This window comes from Serinus canaria, chromosome 7 (genome assembly GCF_022539315.1).
Source record: "Serinus canaria isolate serCan28SL12 chromosome 7, serCan2020, whole genome shotgun sequence".
In the NCBI taxonomy this organism is placed as follows: domain Eukaryota; kingdom Metazoa; phylum Chordata; class Aves; order Passeriformes; family Fringillidae; genus Serinus; species Serinus canaria.
In genome coordinates this window covers 15,216,050-15,241,532 of record NC_066321.1, presented here as the reverse complement: position 1 = coordinate 15,241,532, position 25,483 = coordinate 15,216,050, and the positions used below count along the sequence as shown (strand labels likewise).

General features: G+C 57.9%; 3 protein-coding genes across 5 annotated transcripts in view; 1 reads left to right on the top strand and 2 right to left on the bottom strand.

Moving 5' to 3' along the window:
* The first annotated feature begins 7,780 nt into the window (after positions 1–7,780).
* On the top strand, positions 7,781–13,086 carry LOC103814667 (sterol 26-hydroxylase, mitochondrial). The gene is made up of 9 exons (XM_009088279.4): positions 7,781–8,020; positions 10,101–10,291; positions 10,562–10,761; positions 10,845–11,042; positions 11,181–11,341; positions 11,668–11,834; positions 12,063–12,144; positions 12,219–12,419; positions 12,518–13,086. The coding sequence occupies exons 1-9, from the start codon at positions 7,787–7,789 to the stop codon at positions 12,641–12,643; spliced, it is 1,560 nt and encodes a 519-aa protein (XP_009086527.4). The 5' UTR covers positions 7,781–7,786; the 3' UTR covers positions 12,644–13,086.
* A 393-nt stretch (positions 13,087–13,479) lies between these two features.
* On the bottom strand, positions 13,480–19,157 carry PRKAG3 (protein kinase AMP-activated non-catalytic subunit gamma 3). Of its 3 annotated transcripts, XM_009087894.3 has the most exons (13): positions 19,040–19,139; positions 18,134–18,173; positions 17,651–17,871; positions 17,485–17,566; positions 17,340–17,398; positions 17,023–17,068; positions 16,847–16,901; positions 16,618–16,744; positions 16,350–16,515; positions 16,139–16,176; positions 15,763–15,909; positions 15,590–15,683; positions 13,480–14,410 (listed from the first exon to the last, which is right to left on the bottom strand). In XM_009087894.3, the coding sequence occupies exons 1-13, from the start codon at positions 19,070–19,072 to the stop codon at positions 14,388–14,390; spliced, it is 1,131 nt and encodes a 376-aa protein (XP_009086142.2). In that variant the 5' UTR covers positions 19,073–19,139; the 3' UTR covers positions 13,480–14,387. The 3 variants fall into 3 exon arrangements, 1 of the variants encoding a protein (XP_009086142.2); XR_007777967.1 differs by having other exon boundaries at positions 15,514–15,683; positions 15,763–16,176; positions 19,040–19,157; XR_007777968.1 differs by having other exon boundaries at positions 15,514–15,909.
* Positions 19,158–20,538: 1,381 nt separating this feature from the next.
* The window catches only part of LOC103814354 (tubulin monoglutamylase TTLL4), a 39,205-nt gene continuing 34,260 nt past the window's right edge, over positions 20,539–25,483 (bottom strand). Inside the window, exons 16-19 of the mRNA XM_009088278.4 lie at positions 25,224–25,434; positions 22,887–22,957; positions 22,217–22,299; positions 20,539–21,426 (exon numbers count right to left, since the gene is read on the bottom strand). Of these exons, the coding sequence (XP_009086526.1) occupies positions 21,285–21,426; positions 22,217–22,299; positions 22,887–22,957; positions 25,224–25,434 (507 nt within the window). The 3' untranslated portion in view covers positions 20,539–21,284. The remainder of the gene's footprint in view (positions 21,427–22,216; positions 22,300–22,886; positions 22,958–25,223; positions 25,435–25,483) is intronic.

Genomic DNA, 25,483 nt, shown 5'->3' with positions numbered 1-25,483 from the left:
AACAGCATTTGGTGGTGAATGACTCAGGCTTTATCTGCAGCTTGGCACAATTCTCTCCCTCCTGGGCACAGGGGAGGTAAGAGACTCCCACCACCTCTGGAGTATTCACACCTGCTCTTTCTCTGCCCTCCCACACAGGAAATGGGCTCCTGGTCTGCACTCTTGGCATGGTGACTAGCATTGAGCTGCCCTGGCCACAGCGTGGGGACATGGGGACACAGGGACACGGGCTCAGTCCCTGAGCTGGGCACTGCATCCAGGTTACTGCATCATGTCCTGTCCCTGTTGCTTTTGCCTTCACCCACCAGCCTCCATGCTAGCTGTCCTACAGGGACCCCGTCACCTCTGATTTGGGGGGACAGTCCGCAGCGAGCAGCTGGTGGAGAGGGGACATCCCTGCTGCGGCTGGGCGAGGCTGACGCTGTACCAGGGGCCCAGCCCCTGCCGGCAGAGCTCGCCGCACCGCCCGACTCATCTGCCGGTGTGTTGAAAGTGCCTGTTGTCCCTCCGCCCCTAGCGCCTGGCCTCCTCGCAAAGGCAGCGCGGGGCAGGTGAGAAGCCTTTATCTGATTTCCTAAGGGCAGAAAAATCCCTTTGATTTTGCCCCGAAGAGGGGAGGGGGGGGTGGGGGTGCCGTCTCGGCGAGCAGGTGCGGCTGGTGCTCAGCAACTCGCCTTATCGTGTCAGCTCTGCGTGAGGATGGAGGGGGCTGGGGGGCTGCCGTGCCCCAGCACACTTAGGGCAAGTGGCCCCATTGCCTGGGTCCTAATGCAAAGCACCCTTAGAGGGGCTGGTGGGGCAGAGTGGACAAAGGTGGGCTCCTTGCCTTGTGTCTGGGTCTGAGGAGCTGGGATGGGCTGTATGCCAGGTGTTTGCCCCTATTTCACAGCTTTTCTCACAGCTGCATAAAAATTCTCCTTTAGCAACGAGAAACTGAGGCACAGAGATGCTGAGACCTGTTTAAGCAGGTGGGGAGTGGTTGCCGGTTCACTCAACCCCTGTAATTTTCTTGCTTCCTCCTCTTCTGCAACAAGACCCAAAGGCACATGTACTTCAGAGGACAAGGTGACAGTGGTCATACTAATCCAGGGTGACGGGGATGCCACTGCCACTCTCAAGCAGCCTCCACCACCACAGCTGATCCTTTGTCTCTGCCTTTCCTCTCCTCTCGCAGCTCACTCCCCCCCCCCCGGCTTTTGTGTTATTACAAATTATAAAACAATTTTTTCCTGCCGTCCCGCATTCTTCTGCCTCCTGCAAGAATTTTAATGTATTTATTTTTGCTATCAGGGGAAAGCGCCGTGTTCCTCAGCCCCCCCCAGGCAGCCCCAGCCCCACTTGGCCACTGATGTAAATTAATGATGGAGGATGCAGGGGGAGAGCAGACCCCTGCACCCCTGTAACAGAGAGCTGGGGGACGGGTGCCCCCCCAAACAGCCATGTTTTTCCCAGTGGCAAGGGCTGCGGAGTACAGAGAACTCAGCTGTGGTAGGGGTGATGGGACAGAGGGGCTGTGGGGTCCCCAGTTGGGCCTGGGGTCCCCAGGAGAAGTTGTTGGTTAAGCAGTGGGGAGGGGACACTTATTGGGGGGATGGGTTGGGCCAAGAGGTGCTTTGAGGTCCAGTTTTGAGGGTGCTGTGTTGGAGAAATATCCCCTTATAGCAGTATGACTTTGAAGTCCTCTTGAGGAAGAGGAGACCTCCCCAGGACTCCAGCCTGCTCTGCCTCTTGTGACAGCATCCCCAGCAATCCCCAGCCTGCTTGTGAGACAAAGTATCCCCTGAGTGGCCCATCCTGTACCCCCCACTGAACTCCCTCTGCCTCTAGGCTGGTGCCCTGATACTGTGCTGAGCTCTGTCTCTCATTCCCAGCCATGCAGCCCCAAGGGCATGGACGGGGGTGCCCTGCTCCAACAGCCCTCCTACCCCACAGCCACAAGGCTGGGGGGGGCTCTGGCTGCTGGGAGGGAGCGGACGGGGAGGAAGTAATGGGCCTTTCCTGCTGTGGGGAAAGCGTGGCGATTTCCAACCCAAACACCCTGGCGCTCAGAGGCCGCATACTTTCCCAGCGTCCCTCCCCTCCTTTATTCCTGAGGACATTGGCAATCAAACCCACATTGGCCTCCTCTCCTGCTCCTGCAGTGAGGTCATCGAGCTGTGTTTGTGACATCCCGGCATTTCCATGGCAGCGCGCTGTGATGTCATAAGCCCAGGTTGCGACCTCACGGCAGGAGGAGAATGATCTTATTAAAACAACACGGTCCCCATCCATGGCTGCTCACAGCTGGGGAACGCCAGTGAAGGATAGCAGCCAGCAGACAGGTCTGTGGCAGCCAGGGGGATGATGAGGATGGTGCCCTCCCTGGGGTCATGTCACCAGTGGGAGATGGTGATGACACAGGGCATGATCCAGTGCTCAATGCGGAGGCTGGCCCCCAGGGCTGAGCTCCCAACTGATGCAAACAAACAAGCCACATGGTGCTGAAGTGACAGTGAATCTGGGGACAGCCATGCTAGAACTTACTCCTCAGGGTCCCCCAGGCCTGGTCACAGTGCTGCCCATCTCTGGGACCAAGCGTCTGGGGCCTTATCGGGGTGCAGAGCCCTTTCATGTCAGGCTGGCGGGCAGCAAGCAGAGCTGATGAGGACCTGTCCCCAGATGACAGCCGCCCGGTGCTGACAGCGACTGTAGGGCCCATTCTTAAATTAGACAAGTCCCCCTCCCCCTGGCCGGCACTCCTGGCCCTGCCCCATGGCTGGACATAGCCTGGGACATCACGGCCCACAGCATTTTGCATGGCCAGCATGATCCACACACACATGTGCACACACCTGTGAGCACACACCACACCCTCAGGGAGAGCTGGTCATCCCTTGGGCACTGACAGGCGGGAGATGGATGGATGGATGGATGGATGGATGGATGGATGGATGGATGGATGGATGGATGGATGGATGGATGGATGGATGGATGGATGGATGGATGGATGGATGGATGGATGGATGGATGGACGGACAGATGGGTGGGTAGTTCTCTGGATGAACAGGTAAGGGGGCTGGATGGGAAAAGTAATGTATGTTGATGGATGGATGAGTGTACAGAGATGGATAGAGAGATGGCTGTGAGAAAGCTGCTTGTGAGTGTGGATGGATGGATGGATGGATGGATGGATGGATGGATGGATGGATGGATGGATGGATGGATGGATGGACAGGAGAAAGGAAAGCCCTAGCAACACTCTTTAGTGAGCCTGCGTAACTCTGTTGTTGCTCTTTCCAAACAACCTGTTTCACATAGCATCTGTCCTGGGAGAGAAGGGAACATCCACATCCCAAAGGGAGAAAATTTGTCATTCTTGCTGCGCAACACTTTGAGGGCCTGACCTCATGCTGCTGCAGCAGTGCGCCCTCACTGCTAGCACAGAATCCACTCTCCACTGGCCAAAGGGGAAACTGAGGCCAAGGAAACCGGCTTGCAGAGCAACAAAGCTGAATCACCCCTCTTCAGGGAGGCATGGGTATGTGGCCAGTCCCACTCGTTCCAGCTCCCCACGCATCCATCTGTCCATCCATGGGAAGGACACGCATATCTGGGCTGCGAGCGATGCCGCTGTCCTTGGGCCCCTGCGGGCTGTAAACATGATGTCATGTGGCACACACAGCACACACAGCCCGCTCTGTGCACGGGTCCCGAATGGGCTTCTCAGCTCCTGCGTGGGAGGCATCCACCATGGCCCACAGCCAAGGGAACTGGAGTCAGGAGATAAAATCAGGTTTGCTTTAGGCTGGAGCAAACAGCTTTTTGCAGGAGGAGTAAGGGACAGAGAGAGCAGATGGAAAAGAGGAGACACCCCCCTGTCTTGGAGAGTTTGGCAGGGAGCAGAGGTGATGTGGGAAACTCCAGGAAAGCCCGGCGCTGGTCTCGGGTCAGCTCCCTTTGCTCCTACTTGACTTAGAATAACTCCATAGGCACTTGAAGTCACTAATCAGCCAGGACCACTTGAAAGCAGCCTGGGGCTGCCTCCCGTCTCCTGTGATAACAGCATGCCAGCCCCGGGTTCTCTCCGGCATCCCACTCTCACGTCCTCGGGGGAAGGTCCTTGCCCACCAGGGTCCCATGGGCCACAAAGCAAGGGGAGCCTGGATCAGAGCCTTCTGCCAGGTGCTGAGCCCTCCATGGTGGTCGTGGGGGACACACCATCATTCTGGTTGATTTGCCTCTTGTTTCAAAAGCTTTGTGCTGCCCCCAGGCCTCTGCCCAGGTCTGAGGGGTCAGACAGAGGCAACGGAGGGGAAGGGGACCTTTGGGAGAGGGCCAAGAGGGTCCCACTTGAACCCTTTGTGTTGGAGAAGACCAGCCATCTCCAGACCTGGGATTTGTCCACATTCCTCTTGATCTCCTCATGTCCCCCTCTGCAGCCCCACTGGCCCCAGCATGGCTCATGACTCAGGCAGTGACAGTGTGGTGACACACAGTTAATGTAACAGGCTATCTCCAGTTCAGTGCTCCGGGCTGTTTACAGTCCTCAGGACCCAGGATCAGCCTTCTCACAGCCTGGGCTTTCCTGGGGATGAGTCAAGGGATGCCCTCCCCTGGGACACCCCACTTCCTCCCCCCATCTGTGGGAGAGCAAATCAGGGTCAGTGGATGCAACTCTGGGAAAGATTTCCAGCTCCTGGGTGACACTGCACAAATCACATAAAGGAGATGTCCCTCTCTCTGTGGAGGACCAGCAGCCAGGACCCTCCATAAGCAGTGTATGGTGGATGGTTGAGGGACAGAGAGGCAGGAGGTCCCACAGTGCCTGAATCTGCACCCACAGGTCCTGCCAGGGAGATGAGGTTGGACCTTACAATGGCTCTGTGGGATGAGTACAGTCACAGCATCCCTGGGGCAAAGTGACACACAGGATGTGACCTGCCACCCCCAGCTCCACATCCCCACGGCTGAAGACAGCATTTGCTCTCCCGCCTCTGCTGTGCTTGTCGCCAAGCTGGGCTGGCCCCGCACTGGGGGACTCCCTGGAGCTGGCGGTGTCCCCGGCTCTAGGCGGCATCCTCCGGCCGTGGATGGGTCATGGCCCAGCCTGTTCCCTTCGGAAGTCCCCGCCGGGGGAGACTGAGAGGGAATGATTCACCCAACCCTCCCGGCCCCCCTCCAGCCCTGCCTCCCCCACAACCCTGGCAGTGGCCCCGGCGGAGCCCCCTCCGGTCCCCGCCGCCGCTCCCGCCGTCCGAGGACGGGGAGCACAGCCTAGTGGCAGGAGCGGGAAGTAGCCGGGATAACGGTGCCCGCTCGGCGTCCCGAGCAGATTGCGGGGCACCGAGGACCGGCCTGGGGAGTGGCTGCGGTGGTACAGCCCTGCCCATACAAGGTCGAGTGCGAGGTCCTGAACACAGGTCGGGGCCACCTTAGTACCGGTTTTGTCTGCAGGAGGGATGGATGGATGGATGGATGGATGGATGGATGGATGGATGGATGGATGGATGGATGGATGGATGGATGGATGGATGGATGGATGGATGGATGGATGGATGGATGGATGGATGGATGGATGGATGGATGGATGGATGGATGGATGGATGGATGGATGGAGAGCTTGCTATCCATCGGAGAAGGAGTCAGAGGCACTGGTGGATCAAAACTAGTAAATGAGCAGACAATGTGCACTTGCAGATCACGTCTGAGACTGGAAATAAGAAGCATGCCCAGGAGGGCAGGGAAGGTGGTTGCTCCTGCTTCACTCCACACTTGTGAGAACTCACCTGAAGTAGAGCAGCTCTGGGGTCCTAAGTGCAAGACACATGAACCTGTTGGAGCAGATTCAGGCAAGCCAGACAAGACTACAAAATGATTGGGGGGCTGGAGCACCTCTCCCTTGAGACAAGCTGAGAGATTTTTGCTGTTCAATCTGGAGAAGGCTCAGGAACATCTTACTGCAACCTTTCAATCTATAAACGGGCTTATAAGAAAGATGGAGAGAGACCTTTTACAAGGAACTGTAGTTTTCACTCTTTTTGCAAGAGGCAATTGTTTTAAACTGAAAGAGGTCGCAGGGTTCCACTGCCCAGCAAGGAGAAGCACAGCAGGCTGGGAGAGACCAAGGCATCCTCTGTCTGGGAGAGTGAGAGCTACAGGGTCTCAGTTTCCCAGGCTGGGAAGCTTACAGAAGTCCTCAGGCAGGGACTCTCCTGCTGCACCGGCTCCGAACACGGCCGGGGCAGGGCAAGCGACAGAGCTGGCTGTGAGCAGCCATGAGATGGCAGCAGGCGCTCGTTCTTGGCTGTCTACAGAGTGTCTACAAGCCTCTGGTGCCTCAGGGGTGTCTACAAGCACGGGGGTGCCTGTGTCCTGCACCCCAGTCCCGGCCCCTCTGGCAGGGAGTACACAAAGCATCAGCCTGGAGCCCAGCGCAGGACAGTCTCGGTGCATGGTGAGACAGGACCGAGGGCAAAAACAGCCACTCACGGGGTTCTCAGATACCTACCCAGCCTCACACAGCCTCCCTGGCCAGGACCTTGTACCCAATGCCCGATAAGGGCTGTTAATGATCAGCACTGGTGTCCCAGAGACATAGTGTGGGACACCCCTGGAGTGACACCTGGACAGGACGCCTGCCCTACTGTCCCAGGCTGGCCAGAGCAGACACGTCCTGCATCCATGGTCCCAGACATACCAGCAGGGTCCTGCTCACGGGCTGGACAGCTTGGCCTGCACCAGCCTGAGGCAGGAGCTGGCACTGTTCTCTCGGTGGCATGAAAACATACCAAACCTTCCTCCAGTTTGCTGCCAACAGCCACAGTGGGCTTACCAAGTTCTCCCCTCCTGTGGTCCTGGCTGGCAGTGTCTGGAGGAAGTGGTGAGAGAGAGCCTGGGATGGTTTGGACCCAGCTCCCCACAGCACCATCCTGCACTGCTGGGGGGACAAGGCAGGCCCAGGGGGGTGACAGGCAGGGAACAGAAGCAGGGCAAGATGGCTCAGTCCAGGAGGGCAGGCAGACCCAAAGAGCAGCCCAGTGGTGAGCCTGGAGCTGATGCAAGGTGTGCAGGGTCTGGGATGTGATACTCAGTGCCAGAGTGCAATGCCAATGCTGGCACACGTTGTGCCCTGGCTGGTGCTGTGCCCAGTCCTCGTGCCCGTGCCTGATGTGCAATGCCCAGCAGCCACTGCCTATGTGCAATGCCCAGGATACAGCACCTGGCGCCACAGGCTCCATCGTGCCAGGGTGCTCTACCTGCCGTGCCACGCCAGTGCTGGCTGCCAGCTGCCTTGTGCATAGCCCCACCATGCACAACACCTGGCACCCAGTACCTGCCACATGGCACTGGGCACCGCTGGTGCCATTTCCAGTACCCAGCGCCCGCTGCCTGGTCTGTGATGCTGCTGAGCAGTCACCACTGTCCAGTACTTGGCATATGGCTCATGGTACCCAATGTGCTGTACCGAGTACATAGCACGCTGCAGCCGGTCTCCACGGCCCGGTAGAAGGTGTGCCATAGCCGGCACAAGGCGCACGGTATGGACAGCCCCGTGCCCGGGCCCCGCTGAGCCGCAGCCGGTACCCCGCATCCAGAGCGCAGCAGCCGGGGCCAGGACCCGTTGCGCAACGCACCGGGTGGGCGATTCTCTATTCCCGGTGCGCGGTACCCGGTGCGCGATGCTCAGTCCCCGGTGCCGGTGCCCGGTCGCCGCCCCCGCGCCGCCCCCCGAACCGCCCCCGGTGCCGCCCCCCACCACCCTCGGTGCCTCCCCGCCCCGCCCCGTCCCGTGCGCTGCCGACGGAGCATGGCGGGCCCGAGCGGCGGGGCCCGGTGGCCGCTGCTGCCGCTGCTCCTGCGCCCCCGCCCGCCGCCGCCGTGCAGCAGCCCGGGACCGCCGCGCAGGACCGGGGGCTCGGCGGCAGCGGCGGCGGGGCCGGCGCGGCTGAAGGGACCGGAGGAGCTACCGGGGCCGGGGCTGTTCCGTACTTTCGTCTGGCTGTTCCTGCGGGGCTACCTGCTGCACACGCACCGGCTGCAGGTGCGCCGGGGCAGCCCGGCCCGGGGCTGCGGGCGTGCGGGGCTCGGGCTGCGTGGGGGCCTGGCGACCCTGCACGGGGGAGTAGGGGGGGCGGGGAGGAGGGTTAGGAGGGGTGCGTGGGATGGAGGGGCTTCCGGGGGGGCTGCAGGGAGGGTGCTGCACCCGGAGGCTTTTTTCAAGGGAGGGAGTGGGTGCGGGCTGGGGACAAGGGGAGATGGACTCCAGGGAGGGGGTTAGCCGCCGACAGGTGACGGCAGGGAGTTGAGCGGGGGCGGCAGTGCCGGGGAGCAGAGGGGCTGGGCGGTGGGGGGCACCCGGCGCCGTAGGGTGATGCTGGGGCTAGCGGGCAGAGAGGGGCCAGCAGAACCGTGTGACCTCGGGAGGGTCCAGCCAGCCTAGGGCTGCTCCAACATCCACGAGCCAGCCGGGCAGCTGAGGGCAAAGGTTCGGGGGCATCTCACAGGGTCCTGGCATCCCTGGGCTCCCAGCTGTGACAGCTGGAGGGAGCGGTGGTTTTGGGTGCAGGTGACTGGGCAGGTTTTTGGGCAGATGATACCAAGACAGGGGAGGGGTAGGCAGAGGTTTTCTTCTGTCAACACTTCCTCATACGTCGGATGAAGCAAGCAATGGGCTTGGCTGGCTGCAAGCCAGGCGGCATCTTCCAGCGCCCTGGAGCTCTGACCAGCCTGAGAAGCGTGCGGGATCAGGCCTCCCTGGCACCTCAGAGCACCAGGCACTGCTGGCTGGAGAAGGGGTTGTCATAGGACAGTGGGATTTCAGGGTGTAGGCACTGGAGCTCCCTCCTGCTCCCTCCTGCCCTTTGGACTCAGAGCACAGCCTGGCTTTGCAGAAAGATGCCCACATGCTCTAGAGGTGCCTTTCCCCAGATCCAGGCAGCTCTAGCTCCTCACAGCCCAGCTCTCCAAGGCCTGCACTGTGTCAAGTCCCGGCTGCCAGCAGATGCTGGTGGGCAGGCTTCAAGCCAGGGCACAGCTGCCCCATGCCCATGAGCTGCCTGCAGTACCAGGGCGGCTGTGCCTCCCCCTCCTCCTGCCACCATGCACGAGGAACGAGGAACATCTCCCCGTGGTGACGAATCCAGCTGAATCCAGGCTCAGGCTGCGATGCAGACAGTCACCAAGGGAGATTGTACCACGTGCATCCCCGCAGCCACGGGGAATGGGGACCAGGGCTTGCCTGCTGAATCCCCTGCATCCCCCCCATGCTTGGCCTTGCTCTGCAGGGCCTCTGGCAGTGCCTGGGCAGGATGGAAAGTGGCCTTTGGACATGGCCCTGTGCAGATCCACTTGAAAAGGGCTGCCCAGCTGCCCCCAGCGGATGCACTTGGAAGTCATGATGCTCCTGGCCAGGGAAGCAGGCATGGCACCTGTGGCTGCAGACAAGGAGAAGTGAGCTTCAGCCAACAGGGCCCAGAACAGGGCTGATATTGGTGAATATCCCCTAGCTGGCTTGTGAGCCTGTGGCCCCAGGGCCATGCCCTGGACGTGACAGCCTGTTCTGGGAGCAGCCCAGTCATGCCCTAGCCTGATGCTTCCCTCCCACTGCTGATCATTAACCACCCTTACTGGGTGGTGAGTTCAAGGACCCACTCAGCGACTGTTGTCCCCAGATTGAGCAGAGCTGGGGCCATGCTGGAAGCAGCAGGTCTTAGTCCCGCTGGTGGTTGTTGCAGTGGTCCTGCATCTCAGCACAGTCCTGCGCTTGGCAGTTGTCTCTGTCCCTGCTGTCCCTTCTTGGTCTTCCTTCCCCAAAAGACCCCCCAGGCTCTCTCTGCATCTCTGGGGTGGGTGAAGGATGTGCCAGTCTGTGATGAGGGGTCAGTGCCTGGTGTACTTAGTGCTGGCGTGAGAAAATAAGCCCAGAGACACCAGCCCCGGCCATCTGCAGAGCACTTCAAGGATGCTGCCAGCTTGGGGATGTCAGAGGCAGGTGCTTGAGCTGAGGTGATGCCAAGGGGTCCATGGGATGGGTGCAGATAGGCACATTCAGGGCAGCGTTGGGGCAGGGAGGATCTGACCCAGCTCGTCCCATTGACCCTGCCATGCTTTGTGTATCACAGGTGATGTCCCGACGCCTTTATGGACCCATCTGGAAGTCAACCTTCGGACATTATAGGAACATCAACATTGGGAGCCCAGTGGTGCTGGAGCAGCTGCTACGGCAGGAGGGCAAGTACCCCATGCGGAGCGACATGGCCCTGTGGAAAGAGCACCGGGACACCCGGCGCCTGCCCTACGGACCCTTCACTGAGTGAGTCCCACCCTGGCTGCGCTCTCTGGGCCAGCATACATCTCCTGCCCCTTCCCTAGGCGTAGGGCCCAGGTGGCAGTTGGCATTACTCCCACTCCTGCAAGCTGCCTGTCCCCACCAAGTAGAAGGGCATGGCCACGGCGGGTGGAATGACCACTGGGATGGTTCCAGCCTGGGGAGGGGAGTGTGCACACAGGGATTGGGGAACTGCTGCCAGCCACTGCCCCCTGCTTGTCCATGCTCCCCGTGCTGAACCTCATCCCCAACCAGGGAAGGGGAGCGCTGGTACCGCCTGCGCCAGGTCCTCAACAAGCGGCTGCTGAAACCCTCGGAGGCGCTGCTGTACGCGGATGCCATCGGGGAGGTGGTGTCAGACCTGATGGTGCGCCTGCGGGAGGAGCGGAGCCGCAGCCCCTCGGGGGTGCTGGTGGGGGACGTGGCCAACCTGCTCTACCGCTTTGCCCTGGAAGGTAGCGGTGTTCTCTTCCTCACCCCTGCCCTGTCCCACCATTCCCATTCCTCCAGAGGTCTGGATGCGGTTTGTCCCCCACAGGCATCTCTTATATCCTCTTCGAGACCCGCATCGGGTGCCTCAAGCAGCAGGTCCCTGCTGAGACCCAGCACTTCATTGACTCCATCAACCTCATGTTCAAGAACTCCATCTTTGCCACCGTCCTGCCCCGATGGAGCCGCAAGGTGCTGCCCTTCTGGGACCGTTACCTGGACAGCTGGGACACCATCTTCGCCTTTGGTGAGTGGTGATGATGGGAGTCCAGTGTGTTGGCACTGGACTCCCTAAGGACCCTTAAAAGCAGAGCAGCCCCCGGCCAAATGTCTTTTTGGCAGTCCTCGCTCTGTCAGCTCTGGTTCCTACTCTCTGTCCCTGCAGGCAAGAGACTGATTGACCGAAAGATGGAGGAGCTGGAGGGGCAGGTGGAGCGTGGTACGGAGGTGTCTGGCTACCTGAGCTACCTGCTGGCCAGTGGCAGACTCAGCCTGGATGAGGTCTATGGCAGCGTGGCCGAGTTGCTGCTGGCTGGTGTGGACACGGTGAGAGCCAGGCAGCTACTGTCAGGGGATCCCTGCTGTGCTCCATGCCCAAGGGAGCCCATGGGGCCATACTCCACCCAGCTCTTGCAAGCTCTACCCTGGCTGGGGCTGATGCTCCACAGGGGCAAACCCTCAGGGATTGGTCAGTACAGACCCTGTCCTTTGCTCCCTGCCTCCCTCTCCCCTGTACTTGCTGCCCCTCACCCCTGACTTTTCTGCATACCAGAGCAGGGGCTCTCTGGTGTGGTACAGATGCTGTGCTTGGCACAAGGCTACTCAGGTACTGGCCCCAATTCCTTCACTCCCCCTGGTGCTCCACTTCCCAGACCTCCAACACGCTGTCCTGGGCTTTGTACCACCTCTCCCGGGACCAAGACATCCAGGAGACCCTGTACCAGGAGCTGAAAGCTGTTGTGCCTGCCGACCGGTTTCCTGCTGCTGAGGATATCCCCAAGCTGCCGATGCTTCGGGCCATTATCAAGGAGACTCTGAGGTACATCCCAGCCTCGTCCCTGCCCTGAAATCCTGGTCACCAGCCCCTTCTCCAGGGGGGATGCACCAGCCAGGCAGGCTGCAAGGCTGGATTTCAGTCCCTCTGGACTGCAAATATCCACCTCCCCCCTGGGGAGCTGCTGATCTTTGTCCTGCCTGCATCTCATCTCACTCTCTCCTGGATCTCCAGATGAGTTCTGCTCTCCCATTAACTCTCTCCATATCCCAGAGTCTACCCTGTGGTGCCCACCAATGCCAGGGTCTTCTATGAGAAGGACATTGTCATCGGAGACTACCTCTTCCCCAAGAATGTGAGTGGGGGCTGTGCTGTGGGGACCCCCACTGCACTCAGCGGGGTCATTAAACCCCAATTCTCGCCCTGCAGACCCTCTTTGTCCTGGCACACTACGCGATGTCCCATGATGAGACCTACTTCCCCGAGCCTGAGCGGTTCCTGCCCCAGCGCTGGCTCCGGGGACACGGCTCCCCTCACCACCCCTTCAGCTCCATCCCCTTTGGCTACGGGGTTCGCGCGTGTGTCGGGCGCCGCATCGCTGAGCTGGAGATGCACCTGGCCCTTGCCAGGGTAAGTAGGGATCCCTCCACTTTGAGTATCTTGCCATGAGCTGGGATGAGCATCCCAGGGAGTCCCCAAGGCACTGCCAACTCCCCTTCTCCCCACAGATGATCCAGGCATTCGAGGTGCGGCCGGACCCCCGTGGCGTAGAAGTGACATCTGTATCCCGCATTGTCCTGGTGGCTGACAAGCCCATCAACCTGGAATTCATCGCTCGCCCAGGAGCCCCCTGACTGCACGTCCAACCCCACCCTGGGTGCCAAATGGAGATCCCCCTTACTGCCCCACAAGGAGGACAGGAAGACAAACCCCTTCCCTGGCCAGCATGGGCCAGGGAGCTTACAGCCCCACAGTGGGAAAGGTGGGGGGGGATGAGAAATTGCCCCCAAATCACCCCTGGGCCACTACTAGCCCCCTGCCCAAAATCAGCAGGAGGCTTGGGGAACTGCTGTGCCTTTGACACACTGCAGGGGGGTTGTGTCCCCCCCATCCCGTGCCCAGCTGGGCTACGTCAGGAACCTGGGAGCTCTTTTGGGGCTGGGGGAAAGCAGGGAGGGGGCTTGCAGCCATTCGGTGTCTCCTTCGTCCTGTCCTTGTGTAGCTGCGCGTGGATCTGTGCCTGGAGCCAGGACATCTGGGTCCTCTCTGAACAGCTGACCTTGGCCTCAGAAACTTCTCTATGCCTCACTTTTCCCCTTGCCCCCATGGTGGTGTTTGGGGTTTGCGCCTTTCCCGAGGGACAGAGCCAGCCCTGGTCCTGGCATAGCACAGCAATAACACATTCCTCATGATGGGAGGAGGCCTGTCACCACTCAGCACTGGAATTGCGTCCCCTGGCAGAGCCAGCCAGCTTAGGAGGGGTGTTTAGTTCCTGGGACTTTCCACTGTCAGCCATTATTGCACTGAGATGCTGATATGGGGTAACAGGAATGGCAGGGCTTGCTGCAGGCAAAGCAGAAGGAGAAAGATCAGCTCAGCATCCCCTACCCCAAGCCAGGACCATTGCAAGGCTCACAGATGGTAGCAGCCACAGGCAGAGGATACATTGCCATTTGCCCAGAGTCCTCGAGGGGTGGGGCATGGGACATTTTTAACAGTGAACCCCTCATACTTTCCTGCTTCTTGGACTGAGGGAAGCAGGAGGCAGAAACCTTGCTGGTACCAAAGCTTCTGTCCCTCAGTGTGTCCCCAACGGGACCTGCACACCACCAAGATGATTAAGACTGCATGCCCTGTGTCCCCAACCCCTTGGTTCTACCACACGTGCTGAAGTACTACTCTGCCAGTGCCAAACTTGCTGGCAAACAGCCAGTACCCGTTCTCCAGACTTGTTCTCTCCAGAGGAGTCATGCCCAGCTTTACCCCAGAAAGGCAAGAGGCAGTTCTTTGATCAAGCTGTTTTGTTACAGCAAGGCTGAACAGACTAACAAATAAATAAATATCCCCTTCCCACCCCAAACGTGCACAGGGTCTCCATGCAAGTGCCCATCCTGCTGCCAGCTCTAGCACAGGCTGTGCCTCTGCCAGAGAGCTCCAGCCCCGTGTGACCCTAAAATACAAAAGCCTGTGTGTGCAGCTGAGCCTATGCTACCAGGCACCGAGCACAGACAGCGGGACTGTGTTCACTAGGAGGGAGCCACAATAGAAACAATCAGATCCATCAGCAGGATGGCAGAGGGTGGCCAGCTGGGGCTGTATGGGTCTCTGCCCAGCTGCCGGCATGTTGCAGCCCCTCCAGCATAGTGCCCACTGAGCATCACTGTGTGCTCACTGGAAGGAGGCACCCCTGGGTTCCATTTTCAGTGTTTCTGCCTCTCCAAGACCGGCAGGATCTAGCCCTGGACTCAAGACGAGCCTGAGGACTGGGGTGAACAAGCATGTCCTCCCCACAGAGAGCCTTCGGGCCCAAGCCTCCTTCTCACAGGTCACGCAAGAGATCCCTGAGTCAGACAAGACAGTGGCATTTCCCTGGTGTCTTCAGAGTGAGGATCGGTCGATGCCTGTGGGGCAAGAGAGCGTGTGGCTGGACTGGCCACCCTGGGACACGGTCCCTCCAACCATCCCAGTGGACACTGGGGCCTTTCCTCCAGTCCTTGCTTGTATGCAAGCCCTGGGGTAGGAGGGAGAGAAGCTTGGCTGGCATGGGACATCTCAGTGGCGCCCTGCAGCTCCTGACACAAGCGTCCCTGTGGGCATCAGGGATAGGTGAGCAAAGGCACTGTGATGGGGGGAGGGGGGCAAGGGAGATATCCCATTTGTGGCTACACACACCATTCCCAGTCCCCTTCTGTGCAGAGCAGGTGGGCACAGGCCTGTCCCAACCCATTGCCCACCACCACCCAAAAAGCATAATTACCTTTGGGAAGCAGTTGGGAACTAGAGTCAGCTCCCCCCTCCTCATTTCACCCCAAAGAGGTGCCAGAGTGGATGCCAGGACCATGCCCATCCATAGCCAGTGAGGATTCACCAGGCAGTGGGTGAGCAGAGCCGGCTGCAGGTGGCCAGGCAGTGTGGTTCCAGTGCCACCTGGGAGTGAGCCCTGTCTCTGGAACAGACAGTTTTGGGGCTGCTGCAAGTGGAGGGGGTGAGAGGCTCTGCCAGCTGGGGCCCATGGGCTGGCCACATTTTGCTTATGGCTAGTGGTGGGCAGCAGGTCTGGGGTGTGTGGGGGCGGGGGGTCTGTCCGCTCTGTGTCCCTTGGGAATGGCACTGGAGGTGCTCAGGTCTCAGGAGGTGAATGAGGCAAGATCAAAATTAGGCTTTTGTCTTGGGGTGCATCACACCCCAAAACCCTCATCTAGCCCAAAGCCCAGGGACCTGCAGAATATGCATTCCACATGCTGTCTGAATGGGGTTCTGGCAGAGTGTCTCCGTGGAAGGTGCCCCCATCCTTCCTCACAGTCACCAGGGATCCCCTGTGATTCTTTTGTACACCTGGGACAAGCAGCATCTGGATCCTGCTGTCCCCACCTGGGCACCCAGTGCTGCCAGACCCCAGCCCCAGCCTCCTCCATCCCCCAGGACCACTTTGTATGGGGCAGAGGCAGGTGACCCAGCAGCAAGGAGGGAACAGACACACAGCAATGGGGGGCGTGGCGCCTACCTGAAGTGGAGAGAAATTGAGGGTGCAAGTGGAGAAAGATGGAGCACCGTGGGCTAAGAGTTAAGAGCATCAATACCTGCAGGAGTGAGCACAAGGGCCTGCAGGATGTCAGAGAGGGAGACAATGCCCCGCGGGTAGCGGTTCTCATCCACCAGAACCAGGCGATGGACCTGTGGGTGCAGGCAGAGCATCACAGGCAGGCTGGGCAGCTGGCAGCCGTGGCTGGCACATGGCACCCCAGCCACTCACCTGCTCCTTGGCAATGCGGTCAATTATGTCCTCCATAGGTTCGTGGGGGTAACAGGTGAGGACCCCCTCCAGGCAGACACTGCGCTGCCGCAGTGCCTCCCTCACACTGATGTCCAGGTTGTTGTAGGTCTTCTGGGCTGCCAGGTGCTGTGATAGATGTGTCTCCATTGAGCACCCCAAGGTGTCCTTGCACCCCATTGTGCCACCACAGAAGGGACACTGAGCCCAGGAGATGCACAGAGCAGATGTTCACTGGCACGTGCATGACAATGCATGTGGGGTGGGTTTGCATGGGCACAGACAGGTATAAGCACCTCACCAGTGCATGCAAGGGGCCAAACTTGAGCCTGGGCACGCACACACGCAGGGTACTCACAATGACATCAAACCGCGAGTACAGGCCAACCACTTGCCCTGCAAAGAAAAACAGCACAGGGGCTGCAGAGGGAGCCCTAGGGACCACCTGCCATGTTCCTCCCACACCCCAAGGGGCAGCCCAAGGGCCAGGAGAGGGGTTTTGGGTAGGGATGGTGCTGGAGCTGCTTGCAGAGGGAGATGAGGACGTCACTTTTTCCCTCCCCAGGTACCAGCATCATTGATGACAGGCAAGGCGGAGACACGGCGATCCACAAAAATCTCCAAGGCAGTGTAGACTGGGGCAGTCTCAGCCACGACGGCCAGATCACGGAAGGTGCCAATGCACAGTTCCTGCACTGTTTTCTTCAGGAAGCGTGGCTTGGGGATGGTAGAACCCTTCAATGAGACAGGGCAGGGCTGGGCTAGCACCTGCATGTACCTTGACACCCTTGCCTGTGACACCAGCCATGAGTGTGCACAAACAGCCCCAGGACTCACAAAGATGTGGAGAAACTTGAGGATGCGCTTGTGTGTCAGGATGTGCAGGACATTGCCTGAGACAGGCTCAATGACAGGCAGGCGGTGGATCTTGTGCTTGATCAGGGAGTAGACAGCATCAAAGAGGCTGTGGGTGATGCGGACACCGTGGTAGGATAGGGCTGTGTTCAGGTGCACACACACCCCCCACTCCAAGGGGTGTGCTCACCCCCGGTGGACAGGCTCTCACCTATTGCTTGGAGAGATGTAGACCAGTGGCTTGAGGGAGCCCTGCAGGTACACCTCTACCAAGGGAGAGAGCTATGAGACGAGGTTCTCCAGCCCTCTCTTGCAGCCCCACAACCCCAGAGCCCACCTCCATGCCCTGTGTGACAACATCAGCCCAGCCACCCACATGATTTTTACCTCTCCAGGTCTCAATCTTGTGCTCCTCCACCTCGTAGATCTGAACCTGGAAGCAGGGAAATGCCCTGGTCATGGTGGCTCCATGGGACTGAGGGCACTCTGAGACACTGCCCCCTTCCTTGGGCATCGTGCCCCATCACCCAAACACAGGGATTACATTTTGGGGACTAAGCAGGGGAGCAACAAGTGGATGCTGGTCTGGCCCAGAATCATCCCCTGGTCATTGTATAGCGATTAAGAAGGGACCAGGAGTGGTGGGGACAGCCACTCCCTGCCCTGCATGTTCTGATTCCCCAAGCCCTCCTGACGGCACTCACCAAAGGTGAGCGGTAGTAGCGGTGGAGGATGTTGATGAAGTCAGTGATGGTGAGCATCCCTGTGGAGATATGTGGGGCTGGCAGCACTGCCTGTACAGGCTCTGCCAGGCAGGCGATGGGGCCAGGCATTACTTCTGGCACTCACCCACAAAGCTCTGCGTCTTGCTGTCCCAGAGAGGGGCAGCACGAACCCCGTTGGCCACAAGTGCAAAAAAGGCTTTCTTGATCTGCTGGCAGAGTGCAGAGGGGTTCAGAGGATCCCCAAGCCTGCTTCTTCACTGCCCATCCCCGTTCATCCCCCAGGTTATCACCTCCAGGGAGACGTCAAAGACAACGAGCTTGCAGCTGGTGGGGATGGCATCATAGCAGCAGTGGCTCCTCAAGAAGTGCATATAGACCTCAGCATCAGGGGTCTGAAACTCGGTCTCTGGGCCCAGCCCCAGTATCTCATTTCCTAGTGTGAAGGTGACAGGTCTCCTGTATTCTTCCTCCTCCTCTTCCTCCTCCCTGGGGCATACAGCCTTCAGAAACCCTGCAGGCAAAGTCACCCCAGCCCTAGCCAGTAAGCTGAGCTGCTGGGTCTCAGCACCCTCCTGGCTGGGGGGAGCAGGGGATGCTGCTGACAGAGCACCTCTGTTCCCTATTCCACAGGGGCAGCACATAGCAGTTTTCCAGCCTGGGGCAGACTCCAGCTGAGGATAGGGGTATGGGCAGGGTGGGCAGAGGACCAATGCACTTGTCACATAATAAGGCAGTCCCCCCTCCCAGACACCTAGACTCTTCCTGCTACCCACCTTCCTCCTCAGGGCACGCAACAGCATCCAGCAGCGCCACCTGAATGGGCACACAGTCAGGAGGGGTCAGCAGGAGTCAACCCAATCTTTTCCCCACCCATGGATTCTGCCTGCACCCAGGCGCTCAGGCCCACTCAAGCCAGGCAGAGAGAACTGTCTTTTCAGGGTGGGGATGTGGTCACCCCCCACCAGCCCAGGACCCCCAGAGCCTGCAGTCTCCATGGCAGCTCCAGTCCAGGACACCCAGCTTGTCCTCCTGCTCTGGGGAGACAGCAGGGGTCTCCAGATCAGGACAAGGCATGGATGGCAGGACCTCCTGCCTTCTCCCTCTCCTACCGCAGCCAAGAATGTCCCACAGCAGCTCTGCACCCATCCTCTCCCAATCCCAAGGTGTAAATTCCGTTCTTGCTTCTTCCTGTGCAGAGAGCCTCACCAACCCCATTGGCCCCTCCCGGGGACCAGGTCCATCCCAGGAAACCTATACTAACAAAGCAGCAGCCCGAGGAAGAAGGGAGTCCACAGGGCTGGACAGCTGACCCTGTTTCCCCAGTCCCCAGGAGACCCTATATAACACAGCAGCACATGCAGAAGGAGAGCTACCCCGGCCACAAACCTTCCTGACAAAACCAAAGTTTACAGGCCACCCTAAAATAATGAAGGCACAGAGACAGGGACCACCACTCCCTAAGGAGCCTAGAGCCAACACAGAGAAGGAAGAGACCATGCACCACCTGCCCCAACTGTTCCCAAGGGGCTTGGCACAGCTGGGACAAGGACGTCCTTGTCCTCAGGGCTGCATGTCCCTGGGAAGGGGCCCGTCAGCCGCCCACATCCTCCCACTCTCGGGGTGGTCTGTCCCCAGTCGAGGGTCTGTCGGGCCGCGCCCTCCACCCAGCCTTACGGTACCTGGGACGCGGCAGGGCCACGGAGCTGTTCCATGCTCTCTGAGGGGCAGCGCTGCTATTCTGGGCCCGCGGCTGGTGTGGCCCTGGCAGATAGAGTGTCAGCGAGCAATGCCAGCCATGCCCCCACCGCTGCGGGCGGGGGGGGGACACGGCCGACGCCACCGAGCAGCGCCCGCAGCCACCTCGCAGCCTCGGGCTGAACTAGGTGGTCGCGGCCCCAGGGGCCCTGATGACCAGAGGGAGGGGGCGATGGAGGGATGTCTGGGGGCAGAGAGTGGAGGGACAGCCCGCTCCGCGGACCCCCGTCCTCCAGGAACGGTGCTCCGTGCCTTCCGGACGCCGTGCTGCCCGGCCCCATTGCGGTGCGGGGCACAGCGTTCTCCTCCCCACGGGGATGCCGGAGAACGGCTGGGTCCAGGCATGGGCTGGGTGGATGCGGACCCTTTGTCCTCGACGCTGCCCAGCCCTGCCTGTCCCTGCCCGGGATCCTGCTGCAGCTCACTGTCCGCGGCGACCCTGGTCCCATGGCGGGGGCAGCCCGATGTGTGGGGTAACCTTCCTTGCCGCGGGGCCACCCCCTCCTGCTCCCCCTCTGCTCGCTCCCGGCTCCGTTTTCTATTTCTGGGAGTCTGTCGGGCTGGCTGCAGAGCTGCTGGCTACAGGGCCAAAGGGACAGGTCTCTGGCTGCAGGGGACAGCTGGATACTGGCCCATAGCAGGGTACAAGGAGCTCCCTGGTGCTGCCTCACAGCAGGCAGGAGGAGGAGGGACGAGGAGAGGACGGGGCCTCGGTGCTGGCTCACAGGGTGGCCCAAATCAGCGCAGTGGTGCAGGGGCCCATGGGGCCAGACCTTTACAGCTGTGCTGTGCAGAGCAGCCTGGCTCCAGCCTGGCCATCGTGGGTGCTGGCAGCAGGGAAGGGAGCAGGCATCTCCACTTTCGGAGGCTATTTTCAGGTGCTGGAGAGAAGCCGAGGAGAGATGAGATTGTCACCAAGGAGACCAGAGAAACAGGGCCCGGCACTGGGAAATGGTGGGCTGTGAGGAGAGGGGAAGGAAAGGCTCTGTAACAGACCCACACATCAGCACCTCCTCTGGGCCCCAAGAGCCAGCCCATGCACTCAGCATTCACCTACCATACTGGGGGGGCAGAACCCTGAACCAGCAAGGGCCAGCTCTGGCCACCCAACCCTTCCTGTCCCTCTTGTAAGGTTGGACTGAACTGTTCTCCTCGATTAATGATGCACAGGATAGTCCCTAAGACATAAGGAAGACTTCAGACCAAAGCAGTTATGCTGGGAGCTGCTTTTCCTTGCAGGGGAGGTATGTTTACCTTCTACAGGGCAGCAAGAATTACCCCAAGGTCTGGGAAGGACAGGGAAGTGGGGTGGTAGCACAAACCCTCCCTGTATCAGAGCCCAGTGAAGCACGGGAAGGGGTGAGCTTCCCACCAGACACAAAGAGGTCAGGGAAAGGAAGGCAGGTGAGAACCAGGAGAGCAGTTGAGTGTTAAAATTTAATAGAAATCCTTGAGAAACAAAGGGAAAATAGAGAGCAGACCCAAGAGAAGAGCACTAGCCTGTAGTCCATGCACACATGCTGCAGGGCACACCAGAGAGCCGATGGCCTTGAGAAGGATGCTCCCTCCCCAGCAGCCCCACTGCCCCCATAACAAACCGGAGCCACACTGGTACCCGTGGTCTCTCTGGAGCTGCAATGTGCAAGCCTGAATCTCCTGTGGGGCCTGCTGCTGGAGGAGGGCAGGAGGTTGGCACAGACATTCAGAGAGGATAAAACTGGGCAGTTTTACTCCCTCCCAGGCATGAGGACTGGGGACTTATCTCCAGGGGCCAGGCTGTACCAGGGCAAGAGCAGGCTCAGCTGCCAGCAACTCAGGACACAGACACAGGCAAGCAAGGACTCAGTCTGTGCTGACTGGGGACTAGAAGGGCAGGCTCAGCCAGCTCCCACACAGCACAGAAACCACCATGTCAGGCTTTTAGAACAGTCTAGGACAAAGGCCAGATAGGCCAGATAACCCCCACTTTGTCAAGCTTTGCCACTTGTTTTAGAAAATGAAGTCACACAGGTCTCCTCTTTGCCTAGGAAAACATCTCTCTCTACAACCAGCCCCAAAACAAGTGTGCAGTGAGAAGGGCTCTCACAGTCCTTGCTCTACAGAGCCAGCTCCTGTCTCTTCCTTTGAGGTAGGTCAATGTGTCCCCAGGGAGGGACAGTGGCTGCTTGGTCACATCACCAGGGCAGCATCAGAGAGGCAGCCAGCAGGTCTCTGGTTGGCTCCATCAGTGCACTTGTTGAGAGGTAAGCCTCGAGTAGGGCTGGGCTCCAGGCATCTTGTGAGGTCCTCACCAGATGAAGGGAGGCATGTGCTGCAATGAAAAGGAGACCCTGAGCTTCTTAGGACAGTGAGAAAGAACCAAAAGGACCATGGTGCAATAATCATCTGCTGGATCACGACACATGGACTCAGAGATAGGGCTGCCAGGCTGACCTACTTTATCTCCCATTCCAGCCAGTGCCACTGACCTCAACAGGTATCCCAATATCAGTGGGACTGCAAGGTCACAGCTTAGTCTCCCTGTCTGTGTGTAAACCCAACTCCACCCTGGTCTCAGCACAGGAACAGTGATGCCCTTTCTCTTAAAACCAGAGACCAGGGATGTGCCTCCCCTTCACTTTGTCTCACCCAAATTCCAGTCCTTCAACTCTGCTGGAAGCTGTCAGCAGCCCAGCTTTGCTTGGGGAAGCTGGGAGAGTGCAATAGACCTGGAGACCTCACTGTTCCCCCAGCCAGTGCTGCAGCTGAGAGCCTCTGCTCACTGTTAACCACATCAATGTCCACAGAAGTGATACAAGTTCCAGTGTGGAGAATATCTTGTGAGCATGTTCTGACCATGACAGCTCCAAGCATCACCTAATCTGGCTGTTCTGAGCTTCACTCTCATCTAAGCTGGGTATACAGTGCCAAGGAGACATGCATAGACATCATGCCAGCTCCATCTGTTGGCTCCTCAGAGAGCAGAGGCTTCAGAGCCTGCAAACCAATCTGCTCCTCTCCCCTTAATTAAGCTGCTTTTAGGGCTGCCAGTTTTCTACCAGGACACCAGTCCAAAAGCCACACTATGAACACCATGAACATCACAGCCAGTGCAAACTCACCCCAGTTTGCCCAGTTTCAGTTTGTTGAAGCCATTTGATTGAATGCCACTCTTCTGGAGGAAGAACGACTTTGGAAATGACCACTGTGGAAGGAGAGGAAGACAACAGAATGGCTATTTAAGTCGTGGCAAAAATCCCTCAAGCCTGCTGTGCTTTGCCATAGGCTGCCCTAGAGAGCTTCAGCTAGAGCTGCCTCACTGCTGCGCATTGTCACTGCCACCAGACTGTTCCCAGAATAGCAAACAGAGCAATCTTTGCTCTCTGCCTAATGAATCCCTCTGCTGAAAGTGGGAGTAGAGCATCTCGAGGTCAAAAGAGTGGGTTTCTTTCAGAGTAGCATTCTGCTCTAAGGCACAGGAGTGACAGAGACGACTCCCTCACAGAGAGGAACAGTGGTCAGGACAGGTGCCAAATATGTAGGGCTGTGCCCAGTGTAACCAAGGATATTCAGATGCAAAATACTTGCAGATCTGATATACTGTTCATGACTTCATGTTTGTGGGAAATAGGGCAGCATGGGTTTTTCCAGACTCCTGGAGGCCTTGGCAAAGAGGGAAGAAGGCAAACAGGTAAGACAGGAGCCAGAGGAAGCAGAGTAAGTAGGATCTCTACCCAGCTCTGTGCAGGTAAACAACCATTCTCCGCCTTCCTTACCCACAGTTATACACACCATTTGGGCCAAATCCGTCCTTGCCCCAGTGTGGTATCCTTTGACACACCAGTTCTTCAGTAGTTCCAGACCTGGGAAGTGACAGAAGACAATAAGTGAGAACAAACAGCCAGGTTTACAAAGAGTTAAGCCTTCCCAGCTCAGGGCATGCAAATATGCTGCACTGACCACATAGAACATGCTATGCAGTAACTACTTGAACACGTGCCTGAGTGCCAGTAAACAAGGGGTAAACCAAGGGCGTTCACCCTTTGTACGAGCAAACATCAGTGCGTGGGCTGCTGCAGTGCTTGCCTTCCTCCCAGGGAGCCAAGACATTCCTTGCAGCAGGCTCAGCAAAACAGGAAAACTGGGGCAACACAGGATTTGCCGAATTAGACCAGATTGGCTGTCCCCCTGAGCCCAGTGCCTGCCAACAGCAGTACCTGATTTGGGCTGCACTGGTGAAAGTTCCCATCGTGCAAATGTAGAGCAGCTTTGCTGTCATCGACCCCTTTCCCAGAGGAGGGCAGCTCAGGCAACCTCCTCCTTGCACAGCACAGATCAGCTGCAGCATCCCAGTGCATCATCTCCACCTTACAGGGATCTATCCAGAGCTCAAAATGGGCTGAGACTTCATCCCTGACAGAGGGTAAGACTGGCACAAGCTGAGAGCATTGCTGATATGACTGGAAGGGACCAGTCCTCTCACCACACACAAGACATGGTGCTCCAGAGCACAGCAAGGTCATTTTGAAGCAGAGCCATGTGTTCAACTGCACTATACAGGCTCCACTTCCTCCAGGGCTTCCTGCAAGCTGTCCCCACTACAGCCAAGCACCCTGCTCTTTGGCTAGCCCAAAAATATTGAGAAATCCCATCCTGTTTTCTTATTTAAGAGCCATACGGTCATAGCAGAAGGCTAGGGTGACTTGAAAATTATTAACAAGCAGAGCAATGGCTAGTCCATTGATGCTGTCCAGCTGGCATTACTGTGGTTTTCTATAAGATACCAGGAGAAATCCTTGCTGTCCAAAACTTGTTCCTCGGTGACCTTTTAGCAAGCCCCAGAACATTGTAAAAAAAACCCCACTTGTTGGGGACCAAGGGGAGTGGGGCAGCTCAGATGCCTTGTGCTGGGTCTGTGTACCAGCCTGAGCTTTGTATCTTTCAGGCTAGGGAAAGAGGAGTGCTGCATGGAACAGAGGGGAACAGGAAGGGGATAGGGGGAGGATGAGCTCTGCTCAGAGGTAAATAGCAGTGATGGGATACAGGAAATCTGCTCGCCTGGCTTCTTTGGGGAAGCTGGAGCACTGAACTAAGACCCTTGCCTGAGCGGGCCTGAGCGGCAAAGTTCAGGGCAGCACTACAGAGAGAATGATGACAGAATCTTTCTTCCAGTTGATGGAAGATCATCCAGCAAAGATATTAGCAAGGCAAAGGATGACACATGCTGACAACACAGAGAGAAGGCTATGAAGTTACCATCTCTCTGTGAAAGACTGTTGCTGACCCCTTTGATACTCACTTTAACACCAGTGAAAAGTGACAAAAGCATTATTCTTCCTTCTCTCCTTGATAGCCAGGTGAGGAGCACACATACAGTCTTCACTGCAGTGGAGGGCTAGCTCCTCCAGAAGCCTCTCCATCTAGATCATATATTGGATGAAAAGCCCTGAGCCACAGTCTTTTTATTTTCTCTATTTTTTTCTCTTTTTATTTTCTCTAACCTTTCATGCTAGACCTCACTGACTCTCTCCCTCAAACAGTTTATACTGCTGCCCTGATAGAGGCAACCCTGGGTGAGAAGGAACTGGTCCAGCCCAGCTATGTTTCATTAAAGGATAATGTTTTTTATTAGAATACAGAATTGTGTACTGAAAGGATGGAAATGTTAGCTAGATTTCTAGCGTTTAGGAAAAATTTCCATTTGTACACTGACTGTTCTTCATCAATTAGAAAGCTGCAGGAGACCAGTGAATAGGCCCAATTTTTCCTTCACAGATCACTTGTCAGGAGCAAAGCCCAGCAAATCCAGTTGTTTCTCCATCAAAGAGAGCAGAGAAACACAGTAAGAGGCCAAAGCTACAGATTGAAGGCAAAATCCCAGTCTGCTTCATGCCCAGGGCACCTAGAAGTGCTGGTGCTGTGCGTACCAGAACAGTCATTACCTCTCATCAAGTCAGAATAAGCTTTTTGTGATATTTGAAGCAGTCTGGGAAGGTAACACATTTCCTGGGGGTTAGTATGCAGGCAGGCAGCTCCCCCTCAACACGCACAGCTCAGAAGTCTCCCACGACTGCTGGCAGGCAGCCTGCCTGAGTCAGGTGGCTGTGCCAGGCTTTGGAGGGCAGTTACCTTTGTGTCTATTTGAGTAGTATTTGAGCTCCCACTGGGTCACCAGGATGTTAAAGTAACGAGGCTGCTCGAAGAAGCGCAGGTACTGCATGGAAATGTGGCTGGGGAACAGCCGCTCGAACTGCCCGCGCCGCGAGTACTCATCCTCTGTCTCCACCAGGACGCGAACGTCATCTGGAGTCAGGATGTCCAAGACAGAAGAATAAAAATCCTGCAGACAAGAGCAACCCAAAGTCAGGATGAAACATCTCTCAAGCAAA

What these genes read in the sequence shown, in the direction of transcription:
- LOC103814667 (XM_009088279.4), top strand. Translation starts at nt 7,787, where the DNA reads ATGGCGGGCCCGAGCGGCGGGGCCCGGTGGCCGCTGCTGCCGCTGCTC. An exon ending in TGCACACGCACCGGCTGCAG is followed by an intron (nt 8,021 to 10,100) that starts GTGCGCCGGGGC and finishes TGTGTATCACAG; the next exon opens with GTGATGTCCCGACGCCTTTA. An exon ending in GGACACCATCTTCGCCTTTG is followed by an intron (nt 11,043 to 11,180) that starts GTGAGTGGTGAT and finishes CTGTCCCTGCAG; the next exon opens with GCAAGAGACTGATTGACCGA.
- PRKAG3 (XM_009087894.3), bottom strand. Translation starts at nt 19,072, where the DNA reads ATGGAACAGCTCCGTGGCCCTGCCGCGTCCCAG. An exon ending in CAAGACGCAGAGCTTTGTGG is followed by an intron (nt 17,399 to 17,484) that starts GTGAGTGCCAGA and finishes ATATCTCCACAG; the next exon opens with GGATGCTCACCATCACTGAC. An exon ending in ACCGCATTGCCAAGGAGCAG is followed by an intron (nt 15,684 to 15,762) that starts GTGAGTGGCTGG and finishes CTGCACCCACAG; the next exon opens with GTCCATCGCCTGGTTCTGGT.